Source organism: Hydractinia symbiolongicarpus, chromosome 9 (genome assembly GCF_029227915.1).
Source record: "Hydractinia symbiolongicarpus strain clone_291-10 chromosome 9, HSymV2.1, whole genome shotgun sequence".
Taxonomy (NCBI): Eukaryota; Metazoa; Cnidaria; class Hydrozoa; order Anthoathecata; family Hydractiniidae; genus Hydractinia; species Hydractinia symbiolongicarpus.
This window is the reverse complement of record NC_079883.1, coordinates 2,710,720-2,731,832: the sequence shown is the minus strand read 5'-3', so window position 1 is coordinate 2,731,832 and position 21,113 is coordinate 2,710,720. Positions and strand designations below refer to the sequence as shown.

General features: G+C 32.9%; 2 protein-coding genes across 6 annotated transcripts in view; one reads left to right on the top strand and one right to left on the bottom strand.

The window, feature by feature from the left end:
• LOC130657644 (U6 snRNA-associated Sm-like protein LSm7) overlaps window positions 1-21,113 on the bottom strand; it is a 92,079-nt gene that overhangs the window by 2,928 nt on the left and 68,038 nt on the right. The window contains exon 1 of one of the 5 annotated variants that reach the window (XR_008985187.1): window positions 225-4,438. The exons of the other annotated variants lie outside the window; for them this stretch is intronic. The gene's annotated coding sequence lies outside the window, so the exon portion shown is untranslated. Of the gene's footprint in view, window positions 1-224; window positions 4,439-21,113 lie in introns of those variants that run through there. 5 annotated transcript variants of the gene reach the window in all.
• On the top strand, window positions 4,434-19,832 carry LOC130657040 (ribokinase-like; the record flags this gene model as incomplete). Its single annotated transcript, XM_057460002.1, has 10 exons — window positions 4,434-4,582; window positions 8,477-8,609; window positions 9,489-9,552; window positions 10,082-10,144; window positions 10,656-10,820; window positions 11,463-11,554; window positions 12,590-12,787; window positions 14,153-17,516; window positions 17,992-18,120; window positions 18,903-19,832. Coding segments are annotated over 8 exons (1,038 nt in total), but the record flags the coding sequence as incomplete, so codon positions are not given.

Sequence of the window (21,113 nt, the reverse complement as noted above, 5' to 3'; positions counted from 1 at the left end):
TTTCATGGCTAAAGGTTTGACTATATAGGGTGTGGCATAGAAAAATTCTTATACAGCTATAGCCTCATTTCCGTGTTATTTAATCATTGGAAAAAAACTTCATGTGTAAATTTGACATAAGAACCTTTTTTTAAGGAAGCCTCTTTGTGACAAGTTATTTAAATTTAAAGATGATAAAATTTGAAGGAGTATCTAGCATAGTTCATCAAATAATATTAAAATACCAATATTTGTGATCAACTTTGTAACACAGTCTTCATTCTTTCCCAATTTTACCAACATTAAGATATGCACACAACCAACCAACCTGCTGTTGTTGTCCCACTTTTTCTACCCTGCTTTTTTTAGTACGCTCTAACAAAGAAGAGAGACAGGGCGGACCTGCAGTCAAATTCTGACTACATCGTTGTGATTGGTTGATTTTTTACAGAGCAATTTCACAATAACTGAAAATAAATATGTTGATCCATGGTCCTTTGAACTAAGATAAGCGTATATGCTATAGCACAATTATTTTATTATGGTAAGACCGATTTTTTGAATCGTGCTTCTAATTTATTTCATTTCAACATGGCAAACACTTCAGATGTTTCAAAAGCTGTCTCGAAAGCTCTGAACCAATTCACCTTTTCAATAAAACTTAAACAACTAGAAGCTGTGGAGAATGCTGGTGCCATATTTATTGCACCATTGTTGTGTGTGCTGTATCTTGTGTATTGTTTACTGTTCAGTCCACCATATTGTGTTGTTTTTGATCTGTGGGTGTGACCTCTACCATTGAGTCTCCTCCAAGGTGGAGTGCACACACAGGTGTCTTTTCATTGTAATGTATGTGTATGTACATGCATTAATATATGCCTGCGAGATAATTCATAGGTGATACCTCCCTTAGGGAGTTGGTATACTTCACATGCACACACCCTTTTTTCAGTCAGTGTTGACAAGACTCTGGAAGAGCAGGATGTACCTGTTGGAGTATTCACTTTTAGGTTGTTGCTGTGCACTGTTGAGTGTACAGTAAATGAGTTCTTCATTTACCCACCCCTTTACATCCGTTGGCTGCCCCTTTGTTCACTTGTGGTGTGGGAGTATAGCCACTGTATCTCTTGGTTTTGTTAATTCCCCCGCATCCACAGAGAATATTATGAATGGAGTTGATGCAATAAATTACAAACGTTTTATTTGGACGTGCTTCACCCCCAAGTTTGTTTACATCGTCGTTTTGTTTACATGTGCTTTGCATGTGTTTCTTATTAAATTTCGCGCTCAAAACCCTATTTTCAGTAAAGGAAAAACAACCATAGAAATGCCTATTCTTTGGGGAATATTAACCACTTGTGTATGTGTGCAGGTATTTGTAACAGGTATTTGTAACATGTCCTACTTAGGTCTGCTCAACACATACATGAGCATATAACATACTCTGTGACTCCATTAATAAACCATGGTACCTCCTGGGGATGAAATAATAGACATGGTGTTATTCATGGTGGTGGACCAACAGTTCACCACAGGTTAATTGCCGTTCCTGAAGTAAGTACTTATACCTTGTTGAGAGGCTTGGCTTTAATTGCATTCAGCATTCAAGTGTCAACAACGATGGCTACTAGCATGATTGAAGGATATACTTTAGAAACCCAATGTTCTTCCAAATCTAGAATGGTAGACTAGTGAAAAGGGCGGTCACAGGGCATGAACACTAGGGGCCCTTATAATAATAACAATAACAACAACAACAATAATAATAATATTAATAATAAATATTTAAAGTGGTAAGGTAAGGTAACTAACCAATACTGTTGTAGATCCAGGCCCCTGAGATTGCCTTTCCTACCTATAAAATGGGAGCAGCTAAAGTCAACTAGTTTTCATCATCACATATTGCTAATAGTTTCGTTTGCCCACCCACTCAGTCTTTTAATATATATTTTTCTTTTATGTAAATCAATCACTTCACTGGCATTATTGTCCACAACTGTCACCATATTAACTAATCCTGCAATCAACCACAACCCATATGTTAACTTGATAATCGACCATCATGCGACACATGACAAGTGCATACGATACCAATTGATGTAGCCCCCCGAGTTTCTTCTACAATGAACTAGAACTCGCAACGATACTCAAAATATAACATGCAACAATCTACAACGCAAGATGAAGGGATTAATTGGCATCAAAGATGCGTGCTTGCTTACACCAGTGCTCTTGCTTCAAGGTTTTCTTGGTGATCCAAATTTGGCTACTTGCGATTGTCAAGTTTTTTGTCCAGAGGTAGAAGCACTGTTAACAGGCATTTCCATGAGATTTGCTGAGGTGTGGGCGATTCCACGAGATTCGCTGAAATGTAAGCAATTTCCAAGCGAGTTGCAGAGATGTAGGCATTTCCACGAGATTTGCTGAGATGTAGGCATTTCCACGAGATTCGCTGAGAGGGTTGCGTTCCACGAGATTCGCTGAGAGGATTGCGTTTCCACGAGATATGCAGGTGTTTCCACGAGAGTTACACCCCAGGAAAGTTAGCATTTCCAGGAGATACGCGGACATTTTCATGAGATACGTCTTACTAAGGGTAAGGATGGAAACACACCTATCTGGTTTGGCCCCCCTGATACCAAACCTGACATCCCCCACTTTCCCCAAACTCGGGCGTAGTTATGACATGAAACAAGGGAAATATACTTCTAACATTATGTCATTGTTGTTGTTTGCTTTTGTGTTGTTGCTTCAGAACCATAACAATTAACTCAGTATTTGCCAGGATAGCCATATGTAAAATATGCACATCTGTCTTATGCATTATAATAATAATAATAATAATAATAATAATAATAATAATAATAATAATAATAATAATAAATATTTAAAGTGGCTAGCCCAGAAAATCACAAAAACCTATAGTTAGTGGATTGTTTCCACTGGGGGCCACTAGAACAAAAAAGAAACAAAAAATGATAAACCTTAGACTGCCTCAGCTCAATCAAACATAGTAACATTTATAATCTGTGAAAATTGAAAAGAAAAAGAATAAAAAACAAAAATTAAAAAGTTAAAAAGTGATCTCCATTAGAATTTGCCAAATACATTAGAGATGGAAGTCTTAAACGAAAGCACACTTCCATCACAGGTCACTTGGTCTGGAAGATTATTCCACACTTTTGCAGCTCTAAATGGGAAGGCTTTTTTGCCAAATTCCGTGTTGACCAAGGGAAGTGTGAACCTGTTTTTTGAAGCTCCTCTTGTTTGATGATTATGACAGTTTTTTGTCAAAAGGAATTTTGAGCGCATGTAATCAGGAGCAATGTGATTCATGGCTTTGAAAACTAATATGGCATCGTTTTTGATGAGTAAATTATTCATTGAATATTCCCTCTCTTTCCCAAGAAAGGTACGGACACATTTTAATCGGTTTTCTAGTTTTCCCAATCTACCTTGGGTGGCACAAGCCCATGCCGAGGAGCAGTAGTTGAAATATGGCATGACAAGTGCATTAATTAAAAGGTTTTTTGTGTGAGGTGTTAAACAGGATGCAATTGTTCTAATTTTAGAATATTTAATTAGTATTTTTCTATTTATGTCATTAATGTGCTTTTCCCATTGCATTTTTTGATCAAATGTTACCCCAAGATATTTAACTTTTTCGCTCCTCTTCAAAGGAATACCCATATAGTTGATAGTTTTGTTCTCAACTTTTTTTAACTGGCTGTGGTTGCCGAAAAAGATTGTTTCAGTTTTGTCTGTATTAATAGTCATTTTGTTATTATTCAGCCAGAGGTCGACTTGCGAAAGTTCTAACTCGACCTGGGAGACAAGTTTTTATGAGACGAAATAATTATTGTATCATCTGCATATAGATGGTGGTAGTTTGAATTGATGACAGATTTTAAGTCATCAATATACAAAAGAAAGAGCAGGGACCCCAACACAGATCCCTGCGGCACCCCAAAAGCATCTTCATGAAGCAGATCTGATCCTGTGTCGTTTACAAGAGTCAGCTGCATTCGGCCCTTTAAGTAGGACTCGAACCAAAGGCAGCATCTCTGATGCCAAAACACCATAGTTTTTTTAACAAAATTTTATGATCAACAGTGTCAAAAGCTTTTTTAAGGTCAATGAGCACAGCACTTAACCATAATATAGCTATCCTTAGACGCTTTTGGAGAGTTTTTTTGTCCCATACCACTTCACTCATTTTTGTTGGATGTAACCTTTTTTGGCCACAAAAGAAATTCTAACTGTCCTAGGCACTAAGAAAGGACGTCTTGGAAAATAATAAGGTTTTATGAGTAAATTATGCATAAGTAAAAAATATAGCAATAAAATAGAGACAGAAGAAAAAATAAAGACAGAAGACTCCATCTTGTCGTTGCACGAGCGTGGTTGCCTCAACCTTTCGAAAAAGAGACTAAAATTCACTTACAAAATAACTGATTAATGAAGACAAATTTCAAAGAACCGCCATTTTGTTGGAAAACGAAAGTTTCAGTCACGTGCTCATTCTACTATTCCAGACGCAAATCACAATGGACAAACATTACGATGTGTTAGTTATCGGCTCGTGCAATGTCGATCTTATTAGGTTTGTATTTTTAATTAAATCACCATAAAAATATATATGCTGAAGGTCCATGTATATGTTTCTTTAAAGTATTAACATACGTTCACATGAACATGTCATTTAAAGAGTAAATCAGCTTTTCTTTATTATGTATAAGATAGATATAGCTAGCTAGAAAGAGGGGGTGCAGAAAGCTTTTTTAAGTTGACCAGTTGTAGCTAGCTAGTTTTAAATAAAAGAAGCTGGGTAGTTTTCTTTATTAACACAGTTTATATTGCAGTTTATATTGTACAATATGTGGCTAATTCTTTTTAACTGCTAACATCACAGCATAATCTCAATGGCATATTTTGCTGTTTCGATCAACAGAAGTTGAAGCCATTTGCTGTGACGTTTAAACACAGGGAGTAATGGTTGAGGGGCTATTTGTTTCAGAAATTCTGTTGGAGCTGATGTCAGTAAGCAACCATTTCGTAATGCATCTAAGTTTGGCTAAAGGAATCCTTACTTGAAAATTACATCATTCTCTCTTGACATTTTTAAAGCATTTAAGGTTTCCATCCCTTATTTAAGTCAAAAAACAAGGTATTAAAACAATCAGTACCAAAATAAACAAGGGCTTCAGCATTTTACACAGGTGTCAGGTGCTTAATTCCATCGTACTCCTACTTTGAAGAATCGCCTAATTAGTACAGCAGGTTTGGCAGCAGTTTTTCTCTACTGATAAAGGAATTGGGCAATGACATTTTGATTGGTTTTATAATGATATACTTTTTTTACGACATTCGAAGTCTGGTGCTTAGTTTTCAGCAGTGTTGTCTATTGCATTGAGAATTCTGTTCGGAAGATTTAATATATTGCAGTCAGGATAATAAAAGAAATATGCATATATATTTTTTCGGTTTTGTTTTGTCTTTTATAATCACCATATAATCACCATAAACAACATTGCAAAGTTGTATTTTGTTATTAAAAAATAGAGCAATTATTATTATTATTTCTAATTGTACTAAAAAAATATTGAAAACAAATTTCAATAGTTTTGTGCTTTTGAGCTTGCATATAAAATTTGTGTTAAATATATTTTACAAAATCAATTTCACAAAGTAAATTTTATAATTTATTTTTTTTTTGAAATTTTGAGTGATTTACTTTTACAAAAAGCATGTACTTCGGCATATTTTCTGGGTTTTCTGTAAGCTGCCAGAAATGTTTTAAAATACGTTATCCAACACAGATAAGCAAAGAGTGGGTTTTTAGAAAATGTACAAATTCAGTGGGCTGAACATGGTTAATAAAAGTCAGAAACATACAAAAAGATTTTTAGGTTTTTTAAACTCGTTTTACAATACAACTTAGTTATGGCATGGCAATAAAGGTTGATGCCACACTATAGGTTCTAAGTGAAAAAGCATTTTCCTGCTTTATGTCGGCAAAATTGTTTTTCACATCAACAAAATTGAACTTCATGTTGGTAATTTATATTTTGTTTTCTGTCATGCACAGACGATAGTTAAATTTACAGAGAAAATAAGAGGTTCTTCCTTGTTGGTGAGTGCCAATGTAAATTAGAAAGGATGAGCATAAATGAGTGCTCATATGAAGCTTTTTATCAAATGCATCATTTAATGCATAAGCTCTTTGCATAATTTTTAAAGCTAAAAGGGCTCCCACAAATAATGCATATAATTTAAAAGTAGCTTCCCTTCCAAGTTACCTAAATGATTTGTTTGGGTTTGACAACAGCTTGAAATATGAAATATGGGAAGAAAATGAATCACCTTAGGCATATTGGGCAGGGTTCGAATTAGAAAAGTAAAGTTGGTTGCAAAATTTTCAGCATTCTGTAACGAACTAAACCACCATCAAGATGTGGATTGGGAATACCGTAGATCAATTACCATTGGCTTGTTTATTAGTAGCTATTTGTTTTTCGATGAAAATTTGTATTTTTTTGTGACCTGCGAACTTTATTTTTTCCTGTGTTATTATTTTTTATGTTTGAGACAAGTGGGGGACGTTTAAACTTGTAAACCCCAAACACAAGAACTGAGCTTTTGAGCTAATAATGTTGCAAAAATAAAATAAGTTTATTTTTATAGCATGCTGTAAGAAAATATTCAAAATGTAATTATTGTTTTAGAGGTTCTTAACCAGTTTTGGTGAATATTACAATGCAAGTTAAATACAGTATACTGATTAAAGTGGTTTTCATAAACAATATGTTTGTTTCAAACATGAGTCTTTTAGTAAAATACTGTTTCTTATTTCCTGTTAAAAACTGTTAATTGAACTATTTGCTGATATTGAAACTGAAAACTTCAAAAAAAAAAACATTTTGACTATATAATTTTGTCTTAACAACGGCCTTATGATAAATTAACATGTAAATATTTTATGCAACTATTTATAATGATAAATAAGGTTTTAATAACAATTTCTTATATTTTCAGAAGCAAATGTTACAAAACTTGCTCACGTATGTTCAGTCGAAAATTCATTAAATATGTCCAAGTAAAATACGCTAACGGAAAGGGTTATTATTTCTTCTCCCAGCAGAAAATAATCAAGCAAAACATGAGAATTAAAGGGAAACACAACAAACAAAAATAAGGAATGATTAATTTTTAATATCACAAAAAAGACAAAAAAGTGATACAAAAATATTCGATTCGCAATTTTATCATTTTTTTCACTAATTGATTCGCAAAAATGGCATTTCGATTCACGAATTGCGAACTGCTAATTCGAACCCTGAGGTGGATAAAGGAGTGGTCATCTTATACAGTGGCACACGGAGAAATTAATATTAAACATGGTAAAAAGCTCACTGCCTTAAAGACCAGAAAGGTTTGACCGTAAAAACAAAACCCAGTAGCAAAAATTATACAGTCTTCATTACAACCAAATACCAGTTTACTTCTGTATGTGCTTTTACGCAATATTGTATGTATAGTATTTTGATTTTAGCTTAATGTTTAGATGTGTTTATGAAATTAGAGGTAAATTTAAAACAAAAATAGGAAAGTGAACTAAAGCCTTCTTAAAAGTTTTTTTATTATATCAATGTAAATATGAATATTTACCAGAGTAAAATGTTATATTTTTATAAATAAAGAAGATGAAAGAGTAATGCAATAGAGAACATTATTTCTAATAAATAGAGAAATATTAAAATTTGACATGAAAGAAAAAGTATTTAACTATATTTTAGCGTTTTTTCATAATAATTACTAAGTGGCAGGCCTATCAATAGGGGGCATTCAAAGATGTTTTCAATTCTACATAATAAGATAATAGCTGAGCTACCTGGTTTCACAAGAAGTTTGTAAAGATTGCATGTACACAAATTTTAGAGGCAGACTTTGAATGCTTTGTTCTCCTGGTGAAGACTGATAAACCAAAAACCATAGTCAGATGTAAAATTACAAATTTGGCTTTAGAAGCACATTTTGTAAGCATTGTACTGCTGGTGAACATAACCAATAAATTTGACTTTCCCTCAATGTGTTCTTTTTTCTTCACATCTTTAGCCTGAAACTGTTTTGCCTTTTAGTTGAAGTTTCTTGTAGCTTGTTGTTTTTCAAGAAAAGAGATAAAGTCGGTAAAATTTTAGCTTTACAATTTTTCTTATTCTCTACCTATTTTTAGCTCTATTGCTTTATTAAAAACTGTTTGTTCTAATGTGTACAGGTAGAGGCGTAAGAGCATTGAGAATTACATGAATAATCTTATAAACCCCAATCCAAAGTGTTCTTCTCTTTGCCTTTTCATTTTCTTATGGATACTAAGAAATTCCAGTTAGTTTAGTTATAACTGTTGCAACAATTCTACTATAATCAATATCACAAACTTCACAGATCTATCCTAACAATGTTTCTCCCAATTGTCATTTAAATCTTTTTTTGTTTACAGTTATGTGCATAGATTTCCTAAGGCTGGTGAAACAATATGTGGATCAAAGTTTGCAATGGGTTGTGGAGGAAAAGGTGCCAACCAGTGTGTTATGGCTGCAAAATTAGGTGCACGTACTGCTATGATTGGATGTGTAAGTAATATAAAGAATATTAAAACTCTTGCGAATAATTGTTGCAAAAAAATTAGTTAAGAAAAAATTGGGAGAATTAATTTCGTGAAGCTGGCAAATTCTAATATTTTGCGAAAATTCAATTCTGTAAGAATAAGTTGGTGAATTTAAAGGAAATTTGTTACCATTGACCTTGTTTGATGACATAAATGACTTTGTTATAAGTAAATAAGAACTATTAAAGGTGTGTTGAACTTAGATTATACATACATAGAAATCTTGTTTTAAAAAATCTAACAACAATGAGACTTCAATCAATCTTTTCTTTTGATGTGCACATTGTATCTACAAACAGTGGTCATACTTAGTTAGACAAAATGGTCAAACAATATTTTATTATTGTTCAAATTAGCAAGTCCTAATTCGCAAATTGTGATTCAAATTACTGTCTTTGCAAAATCATTATACCAGTAATTTAAAATTATCCCAACTTTTTCTTTAATGGCTATTGCAACAAAGTAACCATTAATCAGTCAAAACGAATGAATGAATATCCCCCCAGTGCTAGACAACAGCCGCAAAGATATTTTTTTCTCTACGATTGTCAAAGTTTAGCAAACTACTTTTATATTTCTAATTTGAGCCCCTTTTATTTTTCATAACACTAATCAAGCAATTATGTATGCATTGTTACTTTCTTATAGGATCAAGAACTTGAAATTTTGCCGTTTTTAGATTTTCATATGCACTATCACAATGTGTAAACCGAAGAGATTACTTCAATCAGTTTTTTTGTTCAATTAATACTTTTTTATCAGAATCAGAAACAGGAAAATTTCAATAATAGGCTATGAAACGGAGTGAATGTCAAGTTTTTATTTAATGTTTTTTCCTTAACAGATTGGTGATGACAGTTTTGGAGATATGTACATGAATAATTTTAAATCCCTTCAAGTTAATACAGGTACAAAAGATTTTATTTACCTTGTTTGAATGATTTAAAAAGCATCCTTTTTAAAGATACCGTGATATTTCAGACAGGTGTCAAAAATTAATAACAACAACATAATAGAATTTAAACTCTGAGTGTTTCTACCTAGCAAAATTATACATTAAGTGTACTGGTTATCAAGCATTAAAATTACGAATATTGCTGAATTTTCGTGATATTGGGTACACTAGTCAGTAACCCGTGGATACATCCGCAGCCCTTCCTTTATTTACCACATTTCTTGTAACTTGCTACTTGTAGTACCATTTTGCGCAGATACAGACAACGGCCATTATTATGTAGATTTGAATATTTACACAAAAGCAACATATTTTCACTTAATTTGCGTTCTTTTGATGAAACAATTTGCAATCTGGAGTTAGAGTTTTTAGTCTCGCAAGATGTATGAGAATTACCACACTTAATGCTATTTCCAACAATCATTATGTCTGGTATCTTGCTGTCACATAGGGTGAAAAAAGCATATCATACATCTGTTTAGATCATTTGCATGTGGTTAAAGAGATGTCAACTGGTGTCGCACCCATCACTGTAAATAGCGAAGGTTAATATTTTTTGTCGTTTTCATTCAGTTTTATTCTGGTTCCCAAATGTGAAAAAGTGATTGTTATTCTTAATGTGGATACTCGTATAAAATGAATTACATTCCATCTGTATATATCTAATACCTGATATATGATAAATAGTTAATCAAAGTGTGCTAAAAAAATTATGTGATATTCTACTGAGCATAATATGAAATCCAGTGCCCTAATTTTTTAAACAATTGGTCAGTACAAAAAATTGGGATGCAATTGTATTTGCCACCACTTTTTGTTTGCTAGTATCAACTTATATATAGAAAAGAATAATTATTCTTTATTATGACAAATCTTGATTTGCAGAGTTAAAATCCTAGAAATTCTCATGTACTTATTTTTCCATTTTCCATTTTCCAAAACATTTTTCAGCAAGATTCAAGTTGGTAGTGACCTCAACCTTGATGATGTTAATGCAAATCTAACAAATCTTTCCCTGACATCACTGTATGCCATACCATGCTACTTTGTTTTCAGGGGAAAACAGCATAGTCATTGTGAAAGGAGCTAACGATTGCTTAACTAAGCAACACCTGTTACAGGCTGAAGAATTGATTCGGGGTTCTAAAGTTGTATTGTTTCAGCTTGAAATCGATCTTGATGTTACTTTATCTGGAATCAAGTTAGCGAAAAAAAATAAAGGTATGAGCCTTGTTGAACTGAAAACTTGTTTGTCCTATCTGTACATACAGTGTCCATATGTACATACAGTGTCCATATGACGTCCAGTCCAGTAAACAGGGAATAGTTAGCTAAAATAAGGGGAAGTCCAGAAAAATGGAGATATTACCTGCAATATTTTGATAGTAAGTAACGCAGAAAATTTCAGTACTTAAATTGTTAAATCATGAGTAAACAAAAGTTTCTCAGGGCTGGAGTCACTGTTTTGGTAAATGGGATCTACTAAGGGTTGGAATGCGACATTTTTTTTAAATGGACAATTTAAATATCTAACGATATTAACTATTTAACCTTGAAATAAAAATTGAATAGCTATTTGAAAATAAAATTATTTATTTTTCATTTTTAAGTTTAATTTTTTAGGTACGGGTTATTTAGCGTCAGGTTATGAGAACTGTATAATCCTGGAAAACTCCTAATATCTACCAGCTTAAAATTGAAACCAAAACTTAATAAAGAAAACAAAAGATTTTAGTGTCTTTTTTGAAATGTGTTTTCTGCATTAGGGTGCTGTTATAAAAACAAACCAAGAGATAAAATCAAACCATAAAAGCTTGAATGTCCTGTACAAATATGGAAATTGCAAAATGGTTTTGTTTTTAGTAACAACGATATTCAATCCTGCACCAGCTGTTGACAATTTACCAATTGAATTTCTTCAAAACTCCTCAATACTGTGCTGCAATGAAACCGAAGTAAGTTGATAGGTGATAAGATCTTCAATTTATTTCCACAATAGATAGTTTATTAAGGCTGGCGTTCATAAATGCAGCGACTCTTATATGAACTTTATGAGAAAGACCAAGGCGTTAATCAATTCGATTATCTTCTAAAGACGGCAGTTTTATTTAGTACGAAATTACAAACTACTGGATGTATTAAATTATTATTGGAGGGTTTGTTTCTGGATAAACGTTGTTTACATTCCCACAGAAATTTTTATGACATAATTAATCAAGACTCAAAGAAAACAAATACGACATTTAGTGACAAGGGTATTGGATATCTCAGTTCGGTGTGACTGAAAATGAGGTTTACGAATGGTAGGTAGGTTGTAGACTGCTCCAAGAAAGAGAATTGGTGAATAGAGTTAATACAGTAGCTAGAGGTTTTGAATAAGATAGTCCAACATTAGATACCTTAGCAGTGTAGAAGTGAGAGTAGTCATGTTGGTTAATTAATCTGTATCTGTGACATAAGAATATAATTTGAAGTAGTGGATATAATGCACAATATTAGCTTATCTGCAAACCCAGGCAGATAGTAAGTTGAAACGGCCACTTTTAGAGTTTGGGATTTACTTATGACAAAAAATCTAAGTTTAAATCAGAAGATATGTATGTTTGTTGGGCTATAAGAAACTTCTAACAGAATGTGTGGTACTTTATATTTTAAGTTTAGATGGCTGCAGAAAAAGCGCTACAAAAGCAAATATTCATTGCTCCCATTTTTTTCTTTTTTCTTTTATGACATGCTACAACTGTTCTATGTTGTTTTAATTTGGGATAGCTTATGAGTACAAACGATACATTACACGATCTCTTTTCATCTCAGATTACTTGGCAACAACAACCAGCGTAAAATTTGTGTTGATTGAGACTAAGATAAAGTTTTGCAAGGAAAAAAGGGGTTATACAAAAGTTTGATTTTTAGATCATGGGTTTCTTTTTAATGTTCAAACTACCTATCCAAAAATTAGGTCTAATGCATCAAAATGTATCTCTTTTCAGGCTGAAATACTAACGAAATGTAACGTCTCTTCTCCGGAAGAATGCCAACAAGCTGTGCGAACATTGTTGGGTATGGGACCTGAGCGCGTTGTTTTAACACTTGGTGCAAAAGGTGCAATGTTCGGAACTAAAGGATATGACGATGTCCAACAAGTTCGTCCTGATGAGTCAGCAGTCAATAAGGCTGTTGATACCACGGTTAGTTAAGAACATGTAGACTCCCTGTTGTTATTTTCAAACTGAAAATTCTATTACTTACAAGAAATTTTCGCGGGCATTTTAATTTCGTTCTTTTTTAGTCAAAATTGCATTTTGCGGCATTTTAATTTCGCGGTTAAATCATAATTACGAAATTCGCAAAAAAGAAAAGTGAGGAGAAAAATATAATAGTAATGGATTAGATTTTTAAAGTTGTAGCTAATGTTTTAATCATTTATCTTATGCTGCAAAGAAAAACTTTTTTAAATATTTTATTTTGTTTTTTTTTCAAGTTTCGATCCATACGATTATTTGACCTTGAAAAACTTTTATACCAGAGCCCAAATTTTCCTTGGTTGAGAAATTCTGAAACGGGACGATCTATTTTTTCATTGGTCTGGTCTTTTCTGGGTTTTTTTTGATGCATTTTAATTTCGCGGTTCGCTAAAAATGTATTTTTCGCGGCATTTTAATTTCGCATCTTTTTTAAACCGACTGCAAAACCGCGAAAATTTCTTGTCTTATAGTATAACATCAGTTATATTATGCGAAGATCAAACTCGATCCAATTCATCAAAGCTAAAGGAACATCAGTTAATTCTTAAAAATTGTAAATTTAGATATATTTTTTGTCTTTAAGGCATGAAGTTAATCATCTGGATTAACAGTTAACGATTGTGATAGGTACCTGTGTGATAGGTGCCTGTGTGAGCACATAAATTGTTGTTTTGGAAGAATACTTATAACAATACCGAGACTCGAACTGTTTAAACTTAAGATAATACCTTGAATAGAATTTATAAAAACCATCATGGTCTTTAAAGTCCCTTAATTTCTTTTCAGTTGATAATTCAGTGCAAATGTAACTTTTACATATATAACAGGTTGTATTTTCAAGAGTCGACCAAAAAAGATGTAAAGTTATAAGAAAAAGTGTGAGGCTGGATGAGCCTCAGCATTGTCATAATTGTTTGTTTGTTTGTTTGTTTGTTTGGTTGAGGGGAGAATAGAATCAAAAAATAATCTTTATATTTATATCATATTTAAAAATCAATTCACATTTACAATATTATACACAACAGAGTACAAAATAATAATGATGACGATGAATTTCGTATACTAGTCAAATTTTAAATGCGCTCAAATTAAGCACTTAAATATTGTGAAGATTTTGATTTTAATAAATGGAAATAAAATGAAATTGTTATACATTGATGTGTGAGTGCTTTCTTTAAAATAGTACCAAAGTATGTGCGCGCGACAATGGATTTGTGCGCGCGACAACAGGTTTGTTCGCGTGACAACAGATTTGTTCGCGCGACTACAAATTTGTACGTTCATAATATTATTTTCTTTTCTTTTTAGGGCGCTGGTGATTGTTTTGTTGGAACACTAGCCTTCTGTATTGCTAAAAAACCGGAACTGGAGTTCAAAGAAATGATTAAAAGAGCTGTTGATATAGCCTCGATTTCAGTTAGTAGACCTGGAACACAGACTAGCTATCCTACAAACAATGAGCTACCTAATAATCTGAAATAGAGAACACTGAAAAGGAAGTTTTCTACTTTCTAAATCAACCATGTGATTAGTTGTAATTTATCATGTTTCTCCTTCACTTGTTGCATCAGATTGTTCATTCTTGATTTTTCTCTCTTTTATGTTTTTAACCTTTTCGCGCCATAGTATTTTTTTTTGAAAAAAAGCTCTAAATTTGTAAATTTTTGGTCAAGAACTTCTGGCCATATCTCCCTTCCACGAGTTTGACACTGCTTAAATGTATATTAAATTTTCTTTCTTATGGGGCCTTTGTTTTTTTTCTTAATATTGAGTGGTCACCAGTTACGGCAAATATTTTTACCTTGTTCGGCATCTAAGGGTTAATGTAAGTTACTAATCAATATCCTTCGGTCTAACATTTTAGAAATATTGTTTTATATGATTGAGTTTACTTTAAATTGAGTACTAATAACAGTATTTTTTTGGGGGAGTTACCTTAAAAAATGCGTTTTTGCAGAACTTATTTTTGCGATAGGCCTAAAATGTATTTAACGCCCACTCTCTATTTAACGCCTCTCTCCAATAAACTCCCACCGTAAAACATCAAAAGCCGTATTAAACGCCCCCTTTCCATTTAACGCCCTTCTTTATTAGACGCCAATCACATATTTTATGCTAAAGGGGCGTTAATTAGAATTTTTAGTATATTTACATTTATTTCTAGTAATAAGTAGACAGTTACAAAACATTCTGTAGTTTGATTTTTTTTATGTTTTATTTCCAGCGTAACAAATTTTTGTTTTCGCTTGTACAGTTCTTCATCTAACCACTGCTGTTCTTTTGCAATATGTGTAACAATCGTACTTAATTGTTTTTAATTAACGCCCCTCTCCAATAATTCAAATGCGAAGCTAATGTTTGCGGTTGGAGTTTTTTTTAAGAGGAGATTTTGCATTTTGTATATTACCATGGGAAAGTGGCAACATAAGGATCAAGGATTAAGTAAAATACACTAAGCTTGAACCTTATTGACTTTTAACTCGAATATGGGCTTACTCTTTAAAAGTTTGAAATCTTTTCACGATTAAAAATTGCGGAACCTTTCTTTAGATTATTCAACTTTTGCGAAACTTATTATGCGATTTGCTCTGAAAAGTATAATTTTACAGAGCTCAATTTTTCATATCAAATGCCTAAACTAATTTTTAGTCATTGTGGATTTTTAATGTTGACCAAAATTGTTGGGTCAACAGCAACCTTTTTGGGTTTCTGCGATACGTATTTGCGAAACGAATGCTTTTTTGTTCAATACTTCTCATGTTATTTATGCCTAATTGTAGTGGTGGATGAGCAACACCAAATTTCGGGAAACTTTTGTCACCCATTTCAACCTACCCCGTATTATAAATTCGTAAAATCCACCTACCCTTCTCTACCCCCATCCCTCCCTACTCTTTATTTATACAGATTGAAATTTGGGAAATTAAAAAGAAGCCTGCAAAAATGTCATAAGGAACAAACATTCCTTTTGTGGTCGCGTATAATGTTTTCACGGAGCGACATTTTGTTTTTCGTTTTTTTCGCGTTTATTCATTCCCTAACCCTCTGACTGCATAAATGCGGTATTTTGATTTGTTAAAAAAACAATGAAATATAATTACGTGTGACGTTTTCGTTATATAATAATAAAACCCGCATGGTCTGTGATAAAGTTTCTAGCGCTTTCTCTTCTTTACAAAAATCTTCACAGAAAATTTTGCGCTGCAGAAGAATTTTTTCCTGCGCAAGTTAGTCTCCAGTCTGTTTGTTTGTTTTAATTGTATAAGGGTGGAAGTCTATGCTTTAAGTTTACCAGGGGATGGGTAAAATTGACAAACTCTGATTTTTTTAAAAAAACAGCGATGAACCCCCTCTTTTCTTATTATCTTCTGTGAAAACATAACTTCGTTAATGTACAATTCGTAGATAATCGTAGTATGAAACAAAATAGAAGTATAAAACAAGATTTTTCGATGCCTATATCTCCAACGAGAATGCAATTTGGTTAATCTCTCGCACGAAACTAAAAATATGAACATTTGAATTTCAAATTAGTAGAAAAAAGAAAGTTCTTGTGATAACGACGCGAAAATAAAGCGTTTTTATCTTGGAAATTCTCTATTTACGTTGATTATTAAAAAAAGTTGCGAAGTGTATCAACTTTGAAGTGCATTTGCCAGGGGTAAGGTTTTTCTATTTTTTCTAATTTTTGTTATTTCCACTTTGCAAAGGATAGTATTTTAATATTCAACGACTGTCAAACGCATTTTTGGTTGTTAATATTTTTGGGGGAGGTCAATTTGTCAAAATAGGGTACTTTAGCGCGTTTTAACCATGTTTTGATGGCGCATTTGCCAGGGCAATTTCTTTTTAGTTTTTAATAGGTTTAGGTTTTCTACAAAGCTTACGTGCTATATTTATGGAATCATTGACTGTCAGTGGGAAAATGTGAAGTATTTTTAAGAAAATGCATCTCAAGGAAAAAAAATCAGTTTTTTTGTGTCGTGCACTATATATTTTCAAATGTGAAGTCGTTCTACTGTAAGAAAACCCCCTGTTTTTTTAATTTTTTTCTAAAATGGTAGCAAAACATGTCGTCCCGCCTCCCCCTGTTCATTTTAACATAAAGGGATTAAAGCAAATAACTTTAAAGTCATTTGCCTCGCCTAAGATAAATAAAACACTGTTTTTATAAATCGAAAGGACATAGAAGAAAGAAGAAGACAAGAAACAAATTCACTAAATATAACAGTTTAGAAATACTTTCTGACAGAAAGCTCCAACTATTTCCACTCCCTCCACTATTTCTGACGTAAAGAAATTACACCCATATCTTTTTTTAGAAACTCAAACCGATTGATTAAATTTTTGTTGCCGCTCTCGTTGGATTGCTGTGTCTTTATAGCGTTTAAAAGTTTTTTTTAAAAATTGTTTTAGGAGCATAAAACATTGCACGGCTAAAAATTTGCTGACATTTTTAGATTTTACTCTCGCGAAAACTATTTCTCTAGTGGGAAAAGATATTGTATACCTTTAAACAATTACGGAAAGCTGAAAGTTTAACCAAATTGCTATTAAACGTCAAGGATGATAATTGCATTATTGTTTTCCAGCATTCCAACACGAAATTAATTACGCGCGTTTTAATTAAAAATCGTTGTTGCAAATTCAAGTCGAGCATATTGTTTGTCGTGTAAGTAAATTTTAACTTCGAAATGTTCAAACTTTAACGATTAGAAATTTTATGATTATTGTATATTATTTATTACTGTAGGTCTTAAAATAACACATTTAACGTTTACAATTTGGCTCGAGGTGTTCTTTTTTCTCACGCGTTTAACTGAATTTGTTCTTTTACTTCGTGTTTATTTTTCAGCCATTCCCAGCTTCGTTGTTCCTATAAAATTATTCTAATAAAAAGTGTTGAGGGAATATAAGCCCTAACCTGTACAAACATATAAGTGTTGTATGTGATTTTCTGTGTTTTTTTTTCACGTCTCGTGTTACAAGACACGTATTTACGATAGCAACAAGGCCAAAGAACACAAAAGCAATTTTTAATAATAAGCTTTGTACTTAAACTTTTTTTTTAATAATGATATAACTCTATGAACAATAGCGCCCCATTAAGCTGAAGTGTAGCGTAATTAAAAAGCATCTTTGTATAGAGAAAACTTTGTCATCAAATCTGAAAGATGTTTGAAGCTTCTAACAACGAGGAAAGACAACACATTCAAATGTCTGGCAAAAAATCTTACTTGGTTCTACTCGTCAAAATATTTGCTTGGTTGGCGATTGTAAGTAATAAATAAAGGATTATGTTTATGTGTGGTGTGAAAGTACAAAAAGGTTTTAGTTGTATGTGGAGTTTACAAACAGGAAGAAATTAGTTTTTATTTCCGATTTGTATATCAAATTAAAAAAGTTTTTAAGCGATGTCTTATGGCTTCAGGTTTTTCTATAACAAATACAAAGTTGTGAGTTTTAAATTTAAATGGGCAGTTTGTTTGCTTTTTCTTTGTTTGAAAATATCATTAAAGAAGAGCCCTGGGGACGAGATTGAATGCATTGTTCTTTCACCTCATTAAATAATAATTAGAATGTTCTGCAAACCTGGACCTCATGTTTATGGAAATTGCTGATTGGTCACTATTTCGCTTAACGGCGTAACAGAATCACATTTTCAGTATTCTGCAGTTTGTAGGCTAAAAAATTGTTTTTACGTTGGCAGGGTGGTCGGCTATAAGTAAACAACGTCTACAATGAGCTAACTCCACTTTTCACAATGCGCTCTACCCCAGCAATGTCCCTAATTTTGGGGAAAATTGGATGTACTGACCTAAGCACAGATTAGAATTTTGGATATAGAAAAGTTAACTGTACACTATCTAAAGTCCCTGTAAAATGTGTGTTACTTAGCAATGGCATTCTCAATTACTTTATGGTTTCGATCTCCGATACTTCCACTATATTATGTTGGAGGTGTTATGATACTCGATTTCCCCTCCGTAAAGAAATTATAGACGCAATTATATTTGACCGTTGTCATAAAAGTTTCTGCTATATTTTTTTTTTGTAGCTCGATGTAGCCATCACAATAATAACAGCCATGTATGCATTTCTCAAGGACAATCCGCATTCGAACACAAAACTTATGCTTGCTGTTATGATTTTCAATAAAACCACCCCGACCGTCATTATATCCGCCATTTTGATCGGTTCCAGCACGCATTCCGACCGGATAGATGGTTCAGCTGGTTGGGTTATTGTGATGTTGTTGAATTTTTTTTGGGATGTATGCTTTTTATTCGTTGGAGTAAAGTATTTAAAGTACGAGGGGAGAATCAAAACAACGGAATCTACCAAAAGCATCTTGTTTTTGATATTTTATAAGATTTTTTTTGTGTTTTTCTTCCTGGTTTCTGCTATCTATTCGTACTTGTTTATCAACACACATCCAAAGGATCTGTATAAAAGGCGGAAAAGCAGTTACAACGCAATTCCAAGAAATCGAATCACAGAGTAATCCCCACTCTTAATGTGAAGGTATTTTGAAAAATGACTTTGTTTGGACAATAAGTGTTATACTTAAAATCCCGACCGTATTCAAGAAATTAAAAAGCCAGAGCGTGGAAACCAAACTGCTTCATCTTAAACACAAAACGGAAAAATATTTATTTGTAAATTTTCTTTTTTTCTTTTTTTTTTTTCGTTTCATTAAAAAAAAAGTTCTCTCAAATTTTCTTGTTTCAAGTTGACATACAGCTTAGTATACCATATTGGTTCAGTATTTCATGGCCGACGGATTGTTTTGATACTTGTGGGACAACATGGCGACTTCTGAAAATTTAAAAACTTAGGTCCTCCAGATTGGTTAAAATTCAAATCCTGAGATTTTTTGCTGTTTTGTTAGAATTAGTAAAATCGTTTTTCGAAGCTATCTTACCCTTGTGTTTAATGTTTGTTTTCTGGTTGTATCTTGAAAATAAAATAACTTACTTTTTAACAACATTTTGCGATCTTTATCAAGATTTCTCTTATCAAAAAGTCAAAATTCCTGGGTACGAGGGTGCTCAAGATACAGTCATCCAAACGTGGCGGTGCAATTCACACTGACATGTGACTCCACTACGGTGGCTAAAATTTTCTATAAACAGAGTCATAACAGAAATAAGATTGTAAAAAAGTTACTTCGCTTGTGCACTTATCAAATAAAATCTTTAAATTTGAGAATGCTTTTAATTTCAACACACGATTTTCACATGCGAGTTTCTCAAAGATTAAAATGATGTGTTTACCATATACAGATGAAATATCAATCGTCTTAAGACATCAATTGATGAATACACAGACTTGTCACGTGGTTAAATAATTTTCAGCTTGACAATAATCGTCTTTCCAGAAGATTGCTATGCATTCTGTTAAAGTACTTTTTATTTGTTTATCAAGCATCGACAAGCCTTTTTTGATACTGCGCGCTTAATGGCTGTTTATAGGACAGTATTTCCACGGTTCGCTGGGAAATGTTTCAGCATTGTATAATTTCCCCTTCCTGTTCACATGACAAGAAAACGTTTTCGGGGTGGAAAAAAATAGTGCTTTTTTACGCCCATTCCTTGGCGTTACAGAAAACACTTCAGAGCATTACATTTACGAACGCGTTGCAAACATCTAAGAACTGACATAAGAAGTACAGTCAGGATATTTTTAGGCAAGTGGGTTTGCTTGGAATTATCGGCTAAAAGACTGATTTTGTTCGAAGTATTTTTGATTTGATATTCAAGTTTTTATTTCTCCTCCGGATAAAGCTTGGTATTTGAAACAAAATATGTTATCTCTTTCTGAATATACAATTTAAGGATCGTACGTTTGCAAATTTTGTGTTTAACTGGGTATTCAAAATTTGATAATTCAAAGCGCCAAGGCTAACACTTGATGAAGTTATCAAGTGTTGCTTTAAACGATTTTAATAAATCGTTGGTTTAAATGATGAAACTTTGCATTGAAGTTTAGCATTAATTTTAACACTTGATTTGATAATCGCGTGTTCTGTTATCACGATTGCAATATTTCGTCAAGCTTTTTGAGAATAAAGAGATCGTCCGTAGTTGATTACTGCTGACGTAAGAGTTTCCGCCCCGTCTGTATGTTGCGCATTCTCGTCCTAGAGCTTTTTGAGATAAAAACAGTTAAAAAAGTAAATATACCAATGCAAAGTTGCCATATTGTTTTTGTTTTGTTGAAAACATTTTTTCAAAACTGCGTAACCACCCCCGCTTTTTTCAGGGAT